Source organism: Pristis pectinata, chromosome 26 (assembly GCF_009764475.1).
Source record: "Pristis pectinata isolate sPriPec2 chromosome 26, sPriPec2.1.pri, whole genome shotgun sequence".
Taxonomy (NCBI): Eukaryota; Metazoa; Chordata; class Chondrichthyes; order Rhinopristiformes; family Pristidae; genus Pristis; species Pristis pectinata.
The window spans coordinates 26,957,256-26,975,017 of NC_067430.1; the positions used below are offsets into that span (position 1 = coordinate 26,957,256).

General features: G+C 42.1%; 1 protein-coding gene across 1 annotated transcript in view; it reads left to right on the forward strand.

Moving 5' to 3' along the window:
• eno1a (enolase 1a, (alpha)) overlaps window positions 1-17,762 on the forward strand; it is a 59,347-nt gene that overhangs the window by 25,070 nt on the left and 16,515 nt on the right. The window contains exons 4-7 of the mRNA XM_052039307.1: window positions 2,654-2,712; window positions 7,412-7,481; window positions 8,677-8,810; window positions 13,695-13,917. Coding sequence (XP_051895267.1) covers window positions 2,654-2,712; window positions 7,412-7,481; window positions 8,677-8,810; window positions 13,695-13,917 — 486 coding nt within the window. The remainder of the gene's footprint in view (window positions 1-2,653; window positions 2,713-7,411; window positions 7,482-8,676; window positions 8,811-13,694; window positions 13,918-17,762) is intronic.

Below are 17,762 nucleotides of genomic sequence, written 5' to 3' on the forward strand. Positions count from 1 at the left end.
TGTTGCTCTGGAATATTCCTTACTCCCTCCGACTGTGATTCAAGCCAAGCTTGTTAACACAGTAGGTAATACCCATTCAGGGTCTAATCCTTTCCCATGCAATCATTGATCACCACAGTTGGCTTGTTGGAACAGTTTAGTGTGGGATTATTCTTCATAAACTGAGTTCTGCAGCAATGTTGTTGCTGGGTAGTTTAGGCAGACAGATGCATTATAAGATAAGATATCTTTATTAGTCACGTGTACATCAAAGCACATAGTGAAATACATCTTTTTGCATAGTGATTTGGGGGGCAGCCCGCAAGTGTCGCCGTGCTTCTGGCGCCAACGTAGCATGCCCACAGCTCCTAACCTGTATGTCTTTGGAATGTGGGAGGAAACTGGAGCACCCGGAGGAAACCCACGCAGACACTGGGAGAACGTACAAACTCCTTAAAGACAGCGGCAGGACTCGAACCCAGGTCACTGGAATAGTGTTGCGCTAACCACTACACTACCGTGCGTACTGTGATCTGGGAAAAATTGAAGTGGTTCTCAATAATTGAACTGTACGACTGAGACATCATCACACTTTCTTCCTTGAGCTGTCTCAATAAGTTTTAATATTGCCTAACCTGACCATCTGGTTCCCTAAGGGTCTTGGTATGTTCAGTTCAAATAGGGAGTGTGCGTGTGTGTCCTGTGGAAAATATGAAATAAAGAAGCTACTGAAGGAACCTCATGGTGCACATTATCATCCTTTCTTACTACATTGGGCCAGATTTTGCAAGGAAGTGCTGACATTTCTCTGTGAATACCAAGAATTTTGGGAGTTCCACACTGGTATCTGTGGAGGCAGAAGTCCTGAACTTGGTGACTGTTGTTTGCCAATAGATCTACAACCAGGCATCTCCTGGACTTCGGAAGCAAAACTCTGCAATTCCCTATCTCTTAAAGTGGGGGATCTGCTTTAGCAACCAATGCCAAGTTAGGGCTAGTACAACAGGTTCCTTTCCATTGACTCTGGTAAGTTGGATTGCTTCCAGATATTTTAATTAAGTTCATTTGAATATTTTTGCATTTTTTTGTTTTCAACCATTTTAGTTGTTCAATGTTTTATAATATCTTTGAATGTCAGAAACGCCCAAGTATTAAGAAGCATTTGACAGATGGCCAAGTTTTATTAAGCAGTTTTGCTACTTGTGAGGGGGATTGGATTTTATCCAAAAGAAAGGGTAAAATCTGGGCAAAATGAATAAAGAATAACAGTTCAGAGAATAACAGGCTGAGAATCGGAGGGCACAGATTCAAGGTGATTGGCCAAATAACCAAGGGTGTCATGAGAGAGAACGTGTATGTGTAGTATGTGAGATTTTCCAGATGCTGGAATCTGGAGCAACAACACAGCATTTTGTGTGTATTGATGTGTAGTACGCGGTCAAGATTTGGAATTCACTGCCTGAAAGGGTGTTGAAAATGGATTTAATCATTTGGTTGTCAACGGGGAATTGGCATGGGGGAGGAGAAAAAATCGCAGGGCTGTACAAGGAGAGCTGTGGAGTAGACTGACTGTTGCTCATGGAGAGTCAGAGCATGTGTGACGGCCAAATGTTCTCCTCCTTGCTGTAACAAGTCTATGATTCTGTTCTATTACTGTTATCAGGATTCTGGAGTCTTAAATAAGGCCACTTTTTAACTAGGTGCAGACCTGACCTATTAATAAGGATTAGACCCTCTACAACTGGGTGGGTTTTAGAATCTATTCTTAATACCCAAATTTTTGTCCCTCAGCAGACTCGCTGCTAATAATAAATGACATTTGCTTAAACTGAAATATTTGCCAGGTTCTTTCCCTCTAAAGCTGTGACTGCTGTTACACACTTTAGTTTATCACCTCAGTTTTGAAGAAAAACTGCTAACAGAATTCATTAACCAAGCAATCTTCTTGCCAGCACTTCTCAGTGCAGTAGTTATGCCATAAATTATGGTTCCACCTGGCAGCAGTAAAGTAGACAAGGTGCCACAAGAGGTATACATACGTAAGTTGGGTTTCCATTGGATCACGGGAGTAAGATTGCTGCAATGTAGATGTCAGCCTCGAGCAGTGCAAAACATTACAAGTGGTTCAAGGCCAATAATTCGGTTATTAAGCATAACTTTTAACGGCTGCATTGTCTTGGGGATACATTGTATTTCTTCAGCTGATTTTAGAGTTATGGTTACCTTATCAAATTGCAATGTATCAGAGTAACTCCTGAGTTTTGTTTTTTTTAAACTTTAGACTGTCATTTTGCATCTATTGATCTGTCCATCATGCATGGACCAAGTTACTTTATGACGTTTTCTGTTCAATTGAGCTATGTTTCCACTTCTACCAGGTGTGTCGAGACCGGTTAAGTATATTAATGAATTCCTTGGACCTGCTTTGTGTAGTCAGGTAACCAGTGCACCTGTGATGGTTAATTTGCTGAGCATGCATTTTGCAAACTAACACTTCAAGCAGGCATCTGTTGATTTGTCTGCTGATCTACTCTTCCCCATTTCATCCACTGACAACATCAAGCCAAATTAAAATCTGAAATCTGTGCAGTAAGAATTCTAGCAGATGATCCACTAATGCCTGTAAAGCATGAGTGTGGGCTTGAACAATGATTAATTTGCTTGTTTATTCCAGGTGTTACAAAAGCTGTTGATAACATCAATTCAATAATTGCACCTGAGCTGATTAAGAAGGTAGGTCTATGTTACCCTTGACTTGCTCTGTTGAATGTTCTTGTCCACATTACCTTGTCAATAAGCTGGACAGAGTATGTGTTCAGTATTTTGAATTGTGACAGTGCTTCCACGTTGTGGCCCATTGACCCTGCGTGTACAGTAGGGCAGAATTGGCAGTGAAATGCTACGTGAATGGATCTCCTTTAAGCTCTTGTTCTCGTGTCCTTCTGAGCAACATGTATGGATAGATCCATCTGCCAGCAGATGGATTCAAGGTGGAAGTTGCTACAGTGTGTGTTGCAGGAAACTAGCCTCTTAGTTTAGTACCTCTGGTTCTAGAGATGGAGACGAATACTCTGCTTCCAGAGGTGATTATGCTGAGATGTTTACACCAAATGGTTGAATTGCAAACTTTCCATTGAAGCTGTGTACCTCAAAGTAATTAAGGTATTACTATGATTTCAAATTGTTTTCTGGTCTAGCCAAAGCAGCCCATCTGGAATAGTCTGCAAGTAAGTTTTTCATTGCACCTGTGCATCCATGTATTTGTGCATCTGGCAATAAATTCTACTTTGACTTACGAATATTATTAGAGAGAGAGCAAAGTGGTGAAATGGTGTGTGTAATCAGCCATGTGTCTGTAGCTTAGTTGGTGGCTTCCTTGTTGAGTTAAAAGGTCACAGTTAAAAGGTCCCTCAGGCTTGTACGGAATCTAGGTTGAAACTCTGGGATAGTACTGCACTGTTGAAACTGTTGTTGAGTGAGATGTTAAATGGGTATTGTCTACCCTTCAATTGGATCTAATATCAGAAGAGCAGGGCAGTTATCCTTGACATCCAGGCCAGCATCATCCTGGGTCAGCATTTCTTAAAAAGAAAATCTGGTTGTTATCCTTTTGCCTTTTGTGGGATCTTGCGATGTACACATTGACCTTGCTTCAGAAAGTACCTCACTGGCTGTAAAGTTCTTTGGAGTGTTCTGATAGATGCTATAGAAATGCCAGTTTGTCTTGAACTGAAGTAATTGTTAATTCAGCAGCAAAACTGCTTTGGTTACTTGGCGAAGTATAACGTGGAGATTCGTCTCTGGTTCTTGTTTGCTAAACTGCAGTTGGTGGTGAATTGAATTAAAATACCAAAGTGCAGGGCATGCACTGCACATCTGCAATTTTGTAATGGGAAATTAATGTTTCCATTATAAATCAGTTAATGAAGGACTGTATTTTCCCTCTAATGAGATTGATATACTTGTTCAAGATGTCCAGAAATTCCAGATTTAATCAGGCAATAGACTGCAGGCAGACTTGATGCTAAAATCCCACAAACGCCTCACTATAGTCAAACTCATTCAACACTCTGCTCATTCTTCATCCAGCGATGACCTGTGCCAAGTATTCTGCTCTGACAAGGTTGGCAATTTCATAGAGAAAATAGATTAAATGCATCAGCAACTTAGGTTCATGTAGAATCTTTGAAACACCCCAGGATTTTTCATATTAGCATGATCAATGTCTTGTTAAATGATTATCTTCCTTCACATCCACAGTCCAGGCGTTGGTCACTGCAGCAGAAATTTGGTGTTCAGTATTTTGAATTGTGACAGCGGTACAGAAATACTTTCAAACGTCTTTTCTTGCTGTCACTCTCAGAGCAGTTGTGTTCCTTGACTCCCTCCTGCAAGACACCCTGGGTGGGATTGTTCCTCCCGAGTGAGCTCGCTGGATAAACATCTGCTTCCGTTGATTCTTTAATTTCAAATGTAAACTTTATTCATAAAAATTGCAAATGTACATAATGCAGAACATTTGGGTTAGCATTCTCCACATACCATGTTATTTTCAATTATTACTCTGTAGGCAACCCTCAGGATGAAGGATGACTTGCTTCCCCTCTGGTTTTGTGGGTTCTGAGGCCCGTGTGGGAATTGCAGACTCTTCCACCGTTGGGGCAGGAAGTGCCTGACGGGACAGTTGTTTGTGAGGTGGTGTACTCCTTCCACCATCTATGCACTGCTTCTGGGTGCTCCCAATGCTGGAGCTCTTAGTACCATCCTCGTACCATCTCCTCCTCCACTTTGAGCAGTTATGGGCCAGAGTTTCCCAAGAGTCGGTGGTGATTTTGCATTTTATCAAAGAGGCTCTGAGCACGTGCTTAATTTTTTTTCCCTCTGTCTCTTCCCGTGACAAAGCTCGCAAGAGGGTGTCTGTTTTGAGAGTCTGGTGTCAGGTACTCAAACAGCATGACCTTACTGTAACTAGAGCCCCAGTGCTGGAGATGTTGGCCTGGGAGAGAACACTGAAGTTATGATTGTGAGCACTGCTTTTTGTGGCTTAAGATTTACAGAAATATTTTGTCCAAACTTGATCCAAGACAAATTTAATAAGTAGACAAGGTATCATGAATAGAGTTCAGTTTGAAGGATTCTTCATTGTAAGATGTTACAATTGATGAAATACACCAACTTTTAAAGATCATTTGCAGCTGAAGTTCATTCTTTGTTGGAAAGAACCTTCAACATAGCTTAGTACTAACAACACGCTTCTGTCTGCATAAACTTTGTGCTGCATTTCTAGACTGTTCATTCGTTTTACTTTTATCTGATTGAACCTGGATGTGGCAGTAACATCTCCAGCAGCTGGATCAGATCCATTTATATTTTATTGGTAACTTTAACTTTGGCTTAATAAATCAGTTCTTGTAATGCAGTGTGGCTGATTTATTTGTGTTTATTCTGATTTGATTTAATTTTAAAAATTAAGTTGCAACTCAACAAAATTATTCTTGTGGAAATATGCATGTCAAAGCATTGCATTTTTTTCTTGGTGTTCCTTGAACCACAACCATTTTGGACAATATGAACTTGGGACTGTGGAAGTAGGAAATATTAAGCAGAGAATATTTCTCTTATTTGCTTCATAAATTGCTTCACTCACTCATTCTGCTTGGAATCGGTTTTGGGACAATCTAATTCAGACAACATTCAGGATTTGTCACAACTCTTACTTTGCATCTTAACTTTATTTTGATGGCATTTGCAATGAATTCTACAGGTTAGAAATTGTTTGGTTGGAAATGGCAGAATAATACCTGTGTGCCCATGTTTTAGTGAACATGCTTACCTTTGGTTAATGTCTGCCATTCTCTAGCCTCTCGTCTGCTGCCATTAACAGACCTGTGTGGAGACATGTGCTTGTGTAATACTGTAATTTTAATTTTAAAACCAAATTGCTTTCAGTTGGAAAAATCAATTTGATGATGCTTAATTGAGAACCATGTAATTGTGAGGATTTGCCAGCATTGCAGTTAATGTGCTGCTGCATTTGGGTTAATAAATGTGGAATTTTTCCTAAAATTCTTTTCATCTTGCTTTTGTTCCTGGTTAATGAATATTATCACTATTTGGCATGCTTCAGTTATTCCTCCATTTGTACCACAGTCTGCCTTGTTCATTAATTCATCTGAATGCATGTTGCTCTGATTCTAATTTATTGCTTGACTGAAGAAAAAATCCAGATACAATAACACATATTTGCACGAGTGGTAGTCTTTTGCTTTTCTATTCTTTGCTGGTAAGTACTGGATAAGTATGTGGGATAAGGACGAGGTCCACGTGAATGGTGGTTGTGAACAGCAGTGAGCAGTCCCTGCTGATGTAACCATTTCTTGGGTGTAACTTTATCCTAGAACTATATTGGTTTTATGTTTTCAAAGTAAATGTTTGTTATAACTTGCATGACTTCACTTCACCCCCTGTCCAAACAAGTTTTTGATCATCAAGCGTTGTCCTACAAGAAAGCCCTAGGAAGCAGCTGATCTGTCTGAGGACATAGTAAGAAAAATGCACAAGAAGGGCATCTAGTTAAACACTCTCCTACTTAAAACTGAAGTACCTACTCGTAACTGTGATCCAAATCTTGGCAAAAAAACCACTGACTCAGCCAGAGAGCGTTTAAAGATTTGAAACCGGCACCTATCCCTTGCTTTCCATTATCCCAAGCACTGAAGGTCAACCCTCTTTTTGTTTGTATCAGGAAAGAAAAAGAAAAATTTACAGGCCCTCTGGGTTACAAACACACTTATGGACACCTGTACCTTTGAGTTCCTGTAAATATCATTAAGTTCAAACAAAAGTTAGTCTGGGGAAAAAACCTATTTACATGTAGCCTCCCCACGGTAAGCAGGCTCAAGGCTGCCAGTTTCACCGCAGGAGGCCACATGAGAGAGTTGCTTTGGAAATTGACAAGCAATCACTTCTATTGATATTTGGAACACTACAGCACAGGAACAGTCCCCTTGGCCCAACATGTCTTTGCCAAACACGACGCCAAATTAGATTAAACCTCTTCTGCCTACACATGATTCATATTCCTTCATTCCCTGCATATTCATGTGTCTCACTAAAAGCCTCTTAAATGCAACTATCGTATCTGCTTCCACCACCACCCCTGGCAGCCTGTTCCAGGCACCCGTCACTCTGTTTTGTAAAGAAAAACTTGCCACCCTGCTCCCTTCCCTCCCAGTTGTAATCCCAGGGGACGTATTTCAGCACCATCACAAACAGTGCCTATATTCTGAATTTAAGTATCGCTGTAGGTAAATGCAGTGATAACGCTGCTTATTACGTTACTACTTGAAATGAGAGAACTGTTGTCTTCTAAAAGATCATCCACAAAATCGATATTGCCCATTGTCTGATGCTTCTTTGTCTCCCCACACAGAATTTAAATGTTTGCGAGCAGGAAAAAATTGACAAGCTGATGCTGGCGATGGACGGCACGTTGAACAAATGTGGGTGTGCATTCTTCAGACGCGATGAAACTTTCCTGGAACGCCCCAAGAAAACTGTAAACTGTCTCAATGGAAGCTTAATTCACCAATAGATTGGCTCTGCCTTCAGCTGCCACTGAGCTTCTCAGAGATGGCTTCTTCCTACCAACCTTGGTGGCAAGTGGTCTTCTGGCATTTGTGCTCTTCACCACAGGGGCCAGATCAATTTTGCTTCTCGCCCTGAATAAATTCCGATATTACTGGGAGTCTCGAAGGCTCACCACATTGTACCCTGTCCAGGTGCCATCTAGACAGTATCTTGATGATCAACAGCATTGATGGCAGTTTGAGGCTGGATGGTGGCAACAGTCAAATCGGATTTGTGCATTTCCCCTCTTGCTCTTGAAGAGTATTGTCAATTGGAAACTGTCTTGGGAATTCCCATAGGTTCCCCTCCTGGTGGCTGAGAATGAGGACAAATGAAGCCATGCCTGCCTTCCACATGTCTGGTATTTGGGGTCCACGTGAAATGTTATTATAGTTTTAAATGTACCCAACTAGGTAAACCAGTAAACCCTTAATAATTAGCAACAAACAATCTGCTGGAAAAACTCAGCAGGTCGAGCAGCATCTGTTTGGTGGGGGAGGAATTGTCGACGTTTCGAGCTGAAACCCTGCATCATTGTGTGTCCAACCCCTAATAATTTTCAATGTCCAGAGGTGTCCATCTCATTCCCATGTTGTAATTTCACGGATGCACAATTCCTCCTTTCCCATGGCTAACAGCTTACTTGAGGGTAGGGTACATCTCCTCTGAGCTGATCGTTCTCCCATTTTGCACATTGTGAGATGGTAGATGCAAGCAGCAGTTGGGAGTGGTAGTTCACACAGACTCGAATTCTATTTTGACCTTGAAACCGAGTTCTAACAGCTGTAGCAACACAAAGCACTGGAGGAACTCGGCGAGTCAGGCAGCATCTATGGACGGAAAGGGACAGTTGACGTTTCAGGTCGAGACCCAACACCTACAGCCTGCTTCCTCCTGGGCTGGTTGCTTTACAGCCCAATATTGAGCCCAAATCTTCTATAGGTCATGGAACATGAACACTGCTGTCAGCCAGGACATTGGGGGAAGCTTTTGTTTAATTGCATTGAGATGATATGAACTGGTTCATTGTATTTGTGGTAATGTTTTGTACTTGATTTGCATTTTCAGCTAAATTTGGTGCCAACGCCATTCTGGGCATTTCATTGGCTGTGTGCAAGGCAGGAGCTGCAGAGAAAGGGGTCCCCCTGTATCGGCACATCTCCCATCTTGCAGGCAATACACAAGTTATCCTGCCGGTCCCGGTAAGTTTGTACTTCGGGAACATTTGAGCAATTAGAAAATGTATTCTGAGTGAAAGGCACAGGTATAGGGATAAGGTGAGGGGGGAAATTGTGAGGCAAGTTGGTTTTTTCTCCCCCCCAGAGTGCTCAGTGCCTGGAACACACTACCAGGGGAGGTGGTAGAAGCTGATTCCAACAGCAATGTTTAAGATGCATTTAGACAGATGAACAGGCAGGGAACAGAGGGATACAGATCTTGTGCAGGCAGATAGGATTAGTTTGGAGTGGCATCGTGGTCTGTACAGATATGGTGGGCCGAAGGGCCTGTTCCTGTGCTGTAAATTTGGCATGTCCCCCATGACCCTCACCAATTTTTGACAGATGCACCATAGAAAACATCCTATCCGGATGCATCACGGCTTGGTATGGTAACTGCTTTACCCATGTCCACAAGAAACTGTAAAGAGTTGTGAACAGAGCTCAGCACATCATGAAAACTAGCCTCCCCTCCATGGACTCTGTCTACACTTCCCGCTGACGTAATCAAAGACCCCTCCCACGCTGGTCATTCTTCTCCATCCCCCATCTCATTCCATTGAACAGAAGATAGAAAAGTTTGAAAACAGGTACCACCAGGCTTGAGCACAGCTTCTGTCCCGCTGTTATAAGACACTTGAATGGACCTCTTGTACGATAAAGATGAGCTCTTGGTCTCTCGATCCACCTCGTCATAAACCCTTGCACTTTATTTGTCCACCTGCCCTGTGCTTTCTCTGTAACTGTGAGCCCATATTCTGCATTCTATTCTGTTTTTCTTTTGTGCTACCTCTATGTACTTGGTCTATGGAATGATCTGTCTGGATGGCACACAGACAAAAGCTTTTCACTGTATCTTGGTACATGTGACAATAATAAAACAATTACCTATGTAATTTTGAAGGAATACGTGTGTGTGTGAATGAGTGCAGCTTCTGCAATACTCCACTTTCATCACCATTTGTCACAAAGCAGGCTGCTTGATCAGAACCCCACCTCCACGCTGACCATTTATTCCGTCCACTACTTTGGCTGCAATTCAGAGCTTCTACAAAATGCACTTGCCTAGAATGCTCTGACAGCATCTCCTAAACCTGCGACCTCTAGCACCAAGAGAAAGGAAGGCAGTAGATATCACCTGCATGTTCCTCTCTGAACAGTACACCTTCTTGTCTTGGAAACCTAACACCATCCCTTCAGCACGAGTGGGTCTAATCCTGGAACACAACCTGACATTACACTGGGAGTACCTCCACCAGAAGGAATGCAATAGTTCAAGAAAGGCTCACCACCACCTTCCCAAAGAATGACCATGGACGGGCAATGGATGCTGGTTGTGTCAGCAACGGGCGCATCCCATTTTTGTTTTTAAAAGACTTGTTTTCTTTCATTGTTTAGTTTAATTGAAGTCCTAGTCTATAACCTGCTCTGTCCCATCAACTGCAAACACTAGTTGACATTTCCTTCCCTTTGGGCCAAATGTTGCTAAATTCTGATCGGTACTGAGTGCCATACTCAGTCTGTCAATGGTCTACCAACACCTTGAATTTAGTCAGTGCCTTTAATGCACCGAGGAGATTTACAGGGGTGCTATCAATCAAAACACAGCACTGAGCAACAGAGGTATCAGAGCTTATTCAGAGAGATGGGTGTTCAGAAGGAAGGAGTTTTAGCAAAGAAATTCAGAGTTTAGGGCCTCGGTAATTGGAGTCCTAGGTGCCAGTCGTGGAGTGGTTAGAATCGTGAATGACTCAGATTTGTTTACTTTCCCCATTGCCAAACTTTAGCACACCATTACGTGGTGGTTAAATTGCTCCTCGTATCCAAAGACAGATTGGTAACAGTGACGCAAGTTGACATCCCGCCAAGGCCGTAGAAGAAACTTTAGATTGTTGTTAGAAGCCCATCTTCATTTGGCCCATGTATGACTCCAGACCACCTAATGTTTTTGATTCTTAACTGCCTCTCAGTTGTTGGGGGAAGGGGGGGGGGGTTGCAGATAGGGATGGACAATGAATGCAATGACCTTCGTGAATGAATACATTTTATAAAAGTAATTTGCTGAGCATGGACTTTGGACTTGATTTTCCTTAATGATTTACTAATAGTGGATTTCCTTTGTGCTCTGCTGAAAGGATAATCGATACCATTTGCTGTTAAGTGCTTATCTGTTGAGAACTTCCAGATCTTGTCTAATGTTACAAATCCCCATTGGTGCAGCTCATTAACATGTTAGGGAGTCTCTGAGGCCATTTTCAAATGCAGTACTCTCTGCATGTATCCTACTTGGGCACTTACACAGACTAAAGTAAACAACTACTACTGTTTCAATTAGGGTTTCAGATTGTTCCCATCAGTCATGAAATATGATCTCCATTTGCCAAAATTAACTTTGAATCAATTCATTTGGGTTGTGTTCGGATGTTGCTGATGCACTTGACTTGAGGATGGGGTTAAATACCGGGTTCTCCAATTCTTTCTCCCCTGGAGAATAATTGCACGATTCCCGATGAATGGGATCTGAGGGCTTGTGGTACTACAGTAGTGCTGTATATAACATGTCAGGATTAGACTTGGGTTGCAGTGTTACTTGTGGGGGAGGAATGGGTAACCAATATTAAAAATATAACTTTCTGCCTTTCACAGGGACTGCTCCCTGTGACTTCCTAGTTCACTCCTCGACCCTCGAACCCCCCCCACCCTGGGGACTTTCCACTGCCCCCGCCATATGTGCAACACCTGCCCCAACATCACCTCCATCCAGGGACCCAAACAGTCCTTTCAGGTGAGACAGAGATTCACTGCACCTTCCTTAATATCATCTGTTGCATTTGGTGCTCCAAGTGTGGCCTCCTCTACACTGCTGAGACCGAACGCAGACTAGGTGACTGTTCTGCAGAACACCTGCGCTCTCTCCGTAACCATGATCTGCATCTCCCCGTTGCCGGTCACTTCAACTCCCCCTCCCACACTATCACAGATATGTCAGTCCTCGGCCTCCTCCACTGCCGGGAGAATTCCAAGCACAAACTGGAGGAACAGCTCCTCACTTTCTGTCTTGGAACCTTGCAGCCTAACAGCATGAACATTGAATTCTCCCACTTTAGGTAATCCCCACCCCTCTTCCCCACCAACACCACGCCCCCCCCCGGCAACCATGCTTCTTCTTTTCTTCCCTTTCCTTGCCTATTTTTTTTCTACCCCACCTTTTTTCCTCTCTCCTTACCTTTGACCCATCCCCCAGTGGATCTGGTCTCCCCTCTTCCCCTGCACCATCTTGTACCTGCATCTACCTATCATCACCCTGTGCCCACCCCACCTCTCCTCTTTTGTCCACCTATCACTGCTCTGCTTTTCCCTCCTATATATTGGGCTTCCCCTTTTCCTATCTTCAGTCCTAAAGAAAGCTCCTGACCCAAAATGTTGACCGCCTGCTTTTCTCCGCATGGAGAATGCTGCCTGGCCTGCTGAGTTCCTCCAGCATCATCGTGTTTTTCATCTAGATTCCAGCATCTGCAGTCCTTTGTTTCTCTAGCGTTCTGATCTCTTTAGTTGAACACTTCATATTCATAAAGGAAGAAAGATGATGCACATAGATCACTCTGGGGAGTGTGTCCTTGACCAGGGCTGAGGAAGCCAAAGATGAGATTTTAAGATTGAGGTAACTTGGTTTGAAAGGAAATTGAAAATAAACAACTTTAGCCACAGTGTGCCTGCACTCCTCGGGATAGCCCCCAACCTCAAAAGCAGTGATTTACAATGTCATCGGGTATTTATTTGCGGAGGGGCTGGGGTTTGGTATGTACTTTATAAATGAGCATGTGGAGCTTTCATTTAAGTCCTTGAGCCGCTGACGTGGATTGTGGCCACTTCTAGGGAAATGGGAGCCACATTTCAAGCCGTGAAGGTATTGCACTTACCAGGCCTCTGATATGGTAAAGATCTAAGCCAGTCTCTCCCAGTACCAATTATTGTGAATGGTGATTGGTTCAGGAGCTAAATCCCAAGTCTTGAAAATCATAGGGGTGTGTACCACAGAAACAGGCCCTTCGGCCCACTTTTTTCCCCCCAGGGAAAGGGAACCAAGAACTAGAGGGCATGGGTTTAAGGTGAGAGGTGAAAGACTTAAAAGGGACCTGAGGGGTAACTTGTTCATGCAGAGGGTGATGCGTTTATGGAACAAGCTGCCAGAGAAAGTAATTAAGGCAGGTACAATAATGATGTTTTAAAAAGTAATTGGACAGGTTCATGGATAGGAAAAGGTGAGCAATTATGGACCAAACATAGGCAAATGGGACTAGTTTAGTTGAGCACCTCTGTCAGTATGGACGAGTTGGGCTGGAGAGTCTATTTCTGTGTTGTATTACTTGATGTCCATGCTGACCATCAAGAACCCATCTATACTAATCCCAAACTAATACTTGTTTGATCCATAGCCTTCTATGCATTGGCTATTCAAGTGCTTTACTAGGTACTTACTAAATATGAGAGTTCTTGCCTCCCACGTGGGCAGTGTGGTAAATCGGTTTATCATTGTCATGAGTTCCGAGAGGGGGAGAGAATGCAAGTTCATTTTCCTCTTTCAGGCAGGTAGCTTGCAATATGGACCATATCATGGCTACAACTGCACTGTGGTCTTTAATTTTCCATATTTGGAGGTGATACTGTCGACCCACTCAATGTGGTTAATGCTCTGATGTAATTAATAACAGTGTGTATTTCCAGAATATCTCATACAAGTTGTTTCTATGGACTGTATGTGAAAGGCAATAAGTGTATTTCATTTTCAACCACGTGCACTCTGATTTTTATTTTAATGTATTAATGATTCTACCATCTGGTTTAGCATTTTTCTGGTTGCCTCTCCAGGCATTTAATGTGATCAATGGTGGCTCTCATGCTGGTAATAAGTTGGCCATGCAAGAGTTCATGATCTTGCCAGTTGGTGCTGCCAACTTCAAGGAAGCAATGCGCATTGGTGCTGAGGTGTACCACAACCTGAAGAATGTTATCAAGAACAAGTACGGGCAGGATGCCATCAACGTTGGCGATGAAGGTGGATTTGCACCAAATATCCTGGAAAACAAAGAAGGTAGGAAATCTCGAATACAAAGATAAAATGCTGCAGATGCTGGAAATCTGAAACCTGAACAAAATTTTGGGAATAGTCAGTATCCGTGGAGAGAGAAGCAATCCTCTGGTTAATCCATTCCACTTAACTGATGAATGGTTAAAAGGCAGCAGAAATGTTATCTTGACCAGTATAAACGCGATTTTAGAAGTGACTTTATTTATATAAATTAATCATTTCTTGTAAATATCTCAGGCATTTCTTTTAACCAGTCTTGGATCTGTTCTTAAATGCAATACTCTACAGCAGAAAAGTATTTATGGGTGGGGAGAGGATAGCTTTGACATTTTAATTGCTCCTTAAATTGTAGGAAGCACTTTCAGGAATTAAATGCATATATTTATGAAAATATCACTAAGGTTGTGCATGTTTGACAAATGTATTTGATCTATCATAATATAAGAAACCTATCCTGACGATGTACATGATCAACAAGGTAAATTTATTTCCAAGTGCAGTTACTGTGATACTTTGGGGAAATGTAGAAGATAAAGTGGTGCATATCAAAGGGTCAAGATACAATAATGAGATAAATGGATAACTTTTAAGTTTTGGGCCCTTAAATACATAATGGGAATTTTAACTTTCACTCTTGTGGTTTGGAAAAACTGCATTTCCAACAATGCAGCATTGCCTTTGTACTGATTGATGTGTCAGACCAGATTAAGGGTCCTGTCTCTGGAATGGAGTATAAAGTCAGCCATCTGAGTCTGAAGCAAGAGTGCTTCAATTTTTGAACAAGTACACTTTGCAATTGCTATCAACATATCAAGCCTGAGACTTTAATCTTTTCTTATAGCCATAGTTATACAGTACGGAAACAGGCCCTTCGGCCCAACTCGTCCATGCTGGCCAAAATATCTATCCGAGCTAGTCCCAGTTGCCTGCACTTGGCCCATATTTCATCTAAACCTTTTTACATCCGTGTACCTGTCTAAATGTCTTAGACATTGTAATTGCACCTGTCTCTGCAGCTCCCTCTGGCAGCTCGTTCCATATACACACCACCCTCTGTGTGGGGGACGAATGCTTCCCTTCTAGTCCATTTTAAATCTTTCCCTTCTACTTCAAAATTGGGGACAGTCAGAACTGATTTAGTATTGGAAGCCTTCAATTCAGTTTTATTCTAATAGTTACAAGGATAAGTTTATTGGCATGTATTTTTCTAGTACATTTTTGTAACTGGTGTTGAAGTGCAGCTGCTCAAACTGAACTTGGCTGAGCCCAGCACTGTAAATGTGGCATCCTGCAAGAATGCTGAACTGTTGACCCAGTAGCTCATCCCAGTTGCTGAATCTGCAAGACTTCAAGCAGCTGTCAACTAATCGTTGCTTGCTGCTGTATGGGTCACAATTTGTGGAATGAATGCTCCACACTGGTCTACCTGCAAATAAATAAATTTCTGTGGACAGTTTCTCATAGTACAGGTAGTGGCAAATGCCAAGTTATGACTGATTGGTGATTTTTTTTGGGAAGTCCACCATTCAAAGTTTAGAAAGATAAACTGCCCAAACATGGCAAAATGCTGTTAAATTAGCAACCTGTTTGTGGAGCTGAAGTTTTTAACATTAAGGATTTGTAACAGACCCCCCACCAGGCAAGAGTGTGCCCCAGACAGCCTTCCAGATCTTGGGTTGCTTATCTCAACTTGTGGAAACTGTTGAAATATTTGATATTTGGGCAGTTTATCATTCTAAATTTTGAATGGTAGACTTCCCAAAAACATTTTTTTGGATTATACATGTATGCATGTGTGTATATATTTATGTATAATCCAAAATACCTTTAGTAAATTACTACTTCCATTTAATACCCAAAAGATCAAGTAGAACATAGAACATTACAGCTCAGGAACAGGCCCTTCCGCCCACGATGTTGTGACAAATTAATTAAACTAGTAACTAAACGCCTAACTAAACTAATCCCTTCTGCCTACACGATGTCCATATCCTTCCATTCTCTGCACATTCATGTGCCTAACTGAGTGCATCTCTAGTATTTGTCTTCACCACCACCCTGGCAGCACATTGCAGGCACCCACCACTCTGTGCTTTTTTAAAAAAAGCAAAATTGCCCCCACACACCACCTTTGAACTCACTTTCTCCCCCCCCCCCCCCCCCCCCCCCCACCCAACCTCAAATGCATGCCCTCTAGTATTAGACATTTCGACCCTAGGAGAAAGATAGTCTGTCTACTCTGTCTGTGTCTCATACTCTTAAACTTCTATCAGGTCTCCTCTCAGTGTCTGCTGCTCCAGAGAAAACAACCCACGTTTGTCCAACTTTTCCTTGTATGGCCAAGCATTATTTTTTTTTAAATGGCAATAACAGATTTAATAATTAAATCATGTTACAGGAAGTGTCTGTGCATTGAGTCAGATGCATATAAAAAAGATTAACAGTTGTACATTTCTTTTTGCAGTTACACTTTTCCCTTGAATTTACACTTCCAAGTTGATCTATCTATTCAAATGTGGAAATATCAGACTATTGGCCAATCTCATATTTTAACATTTATCATCTGTACAAGGATTTTAGCAAGCAGGCAGTATGACAGCTACAAGGTATTATTACATATGGAATCCATTACAAAGCATCAGGTGCTGTGATTGACATTTCTTTTGACAATTTAAAAAGTAACACTCAATACTTCCAAAATTTCCACCTCTTTTTCTTAAAAAAAAATTTCTAAAGTGCCATGATTGGGTCAATGAGAATGACCCAGATAGGCAGCAATGAACCAGTGATGGTGTCTCTATATTACATTGTAGCATACTATAAACTAGCAGGTTTTCAGGACCATTATGTTACTGCTATTAATACCCAAACACATTTTATTTCACTTTTTTTTATATGATACACTGTAGTTTAATACATTTTCCAGTGAACCTGTGAGCTGTGAGGGAGTGGGGAAATGTACAAGCACTCTGGAACCCCAGCCCTGGCTATACATACCGCTTGCATTGTGGACCTGAGTAAGTCAAATGTGGGCCATCAGGATTTCCAAACAATCAGATGCCAGATTATCGGAGTTTTATTGTTAATATTTTATAACCTGTACAAGGTCATAGAGTAATACAGCAAAGAAACAAGTCCCCTTCGATCCAACTCAACCATGCTGACCAAGATGCCCATCTAAGCCAGTTCCAATTACCTGCGTTTGGCCCATATTCCTCTAAACCTTTCCTATCCATGTACCTGTCCAAGTGTCTTTTAAATGTTATTATTGTACCTGCCTCAACCACTTCCTCTGGCAGCTCATTCCATGTATGCGCCACCCTCTGTGTGAAGTTGTCCCTCTGGTTCCTTTTAAATCTTTTCCCTCTCACCTTAAATCTCCGCCCTTTAGTTTTGGATTCTTTCCCTGGGGTAAAAAGGCTATGTGTGCATTCACCCTATCTGTGCCCCTCATGATTTTATTACACCTCTATAAGGTCTCTTGCTCTCCAAGGAATAAAGTCCAAGCCTGCCCAACCTCTCCCTATAGTTCAGGCCCTCAAGTCCCGGCAACGTTCTCGTACATCTTCTTTGCAGTTTTTTCAGCTTAATGACGTCTTTCCTAGATGTTGTTAATCCATAATTTTGGCAATTCTACACAGGATCTGGATCTGTATTCCACCTCAATACCTTGGGCTTCAGCAGTATTAACTGATGTAACCCTATTGCCTTTTGGTCATCTTGTACATGTGGAAACATTTCCTAACTTAACTCCAAAAAGACCTGACTCTGACCGTCTCCCCTAGGCATACACTCCCCAACCAACAGAAATATCATCAGCAGTTTCACGAGCCCTCACCAACCCTGAA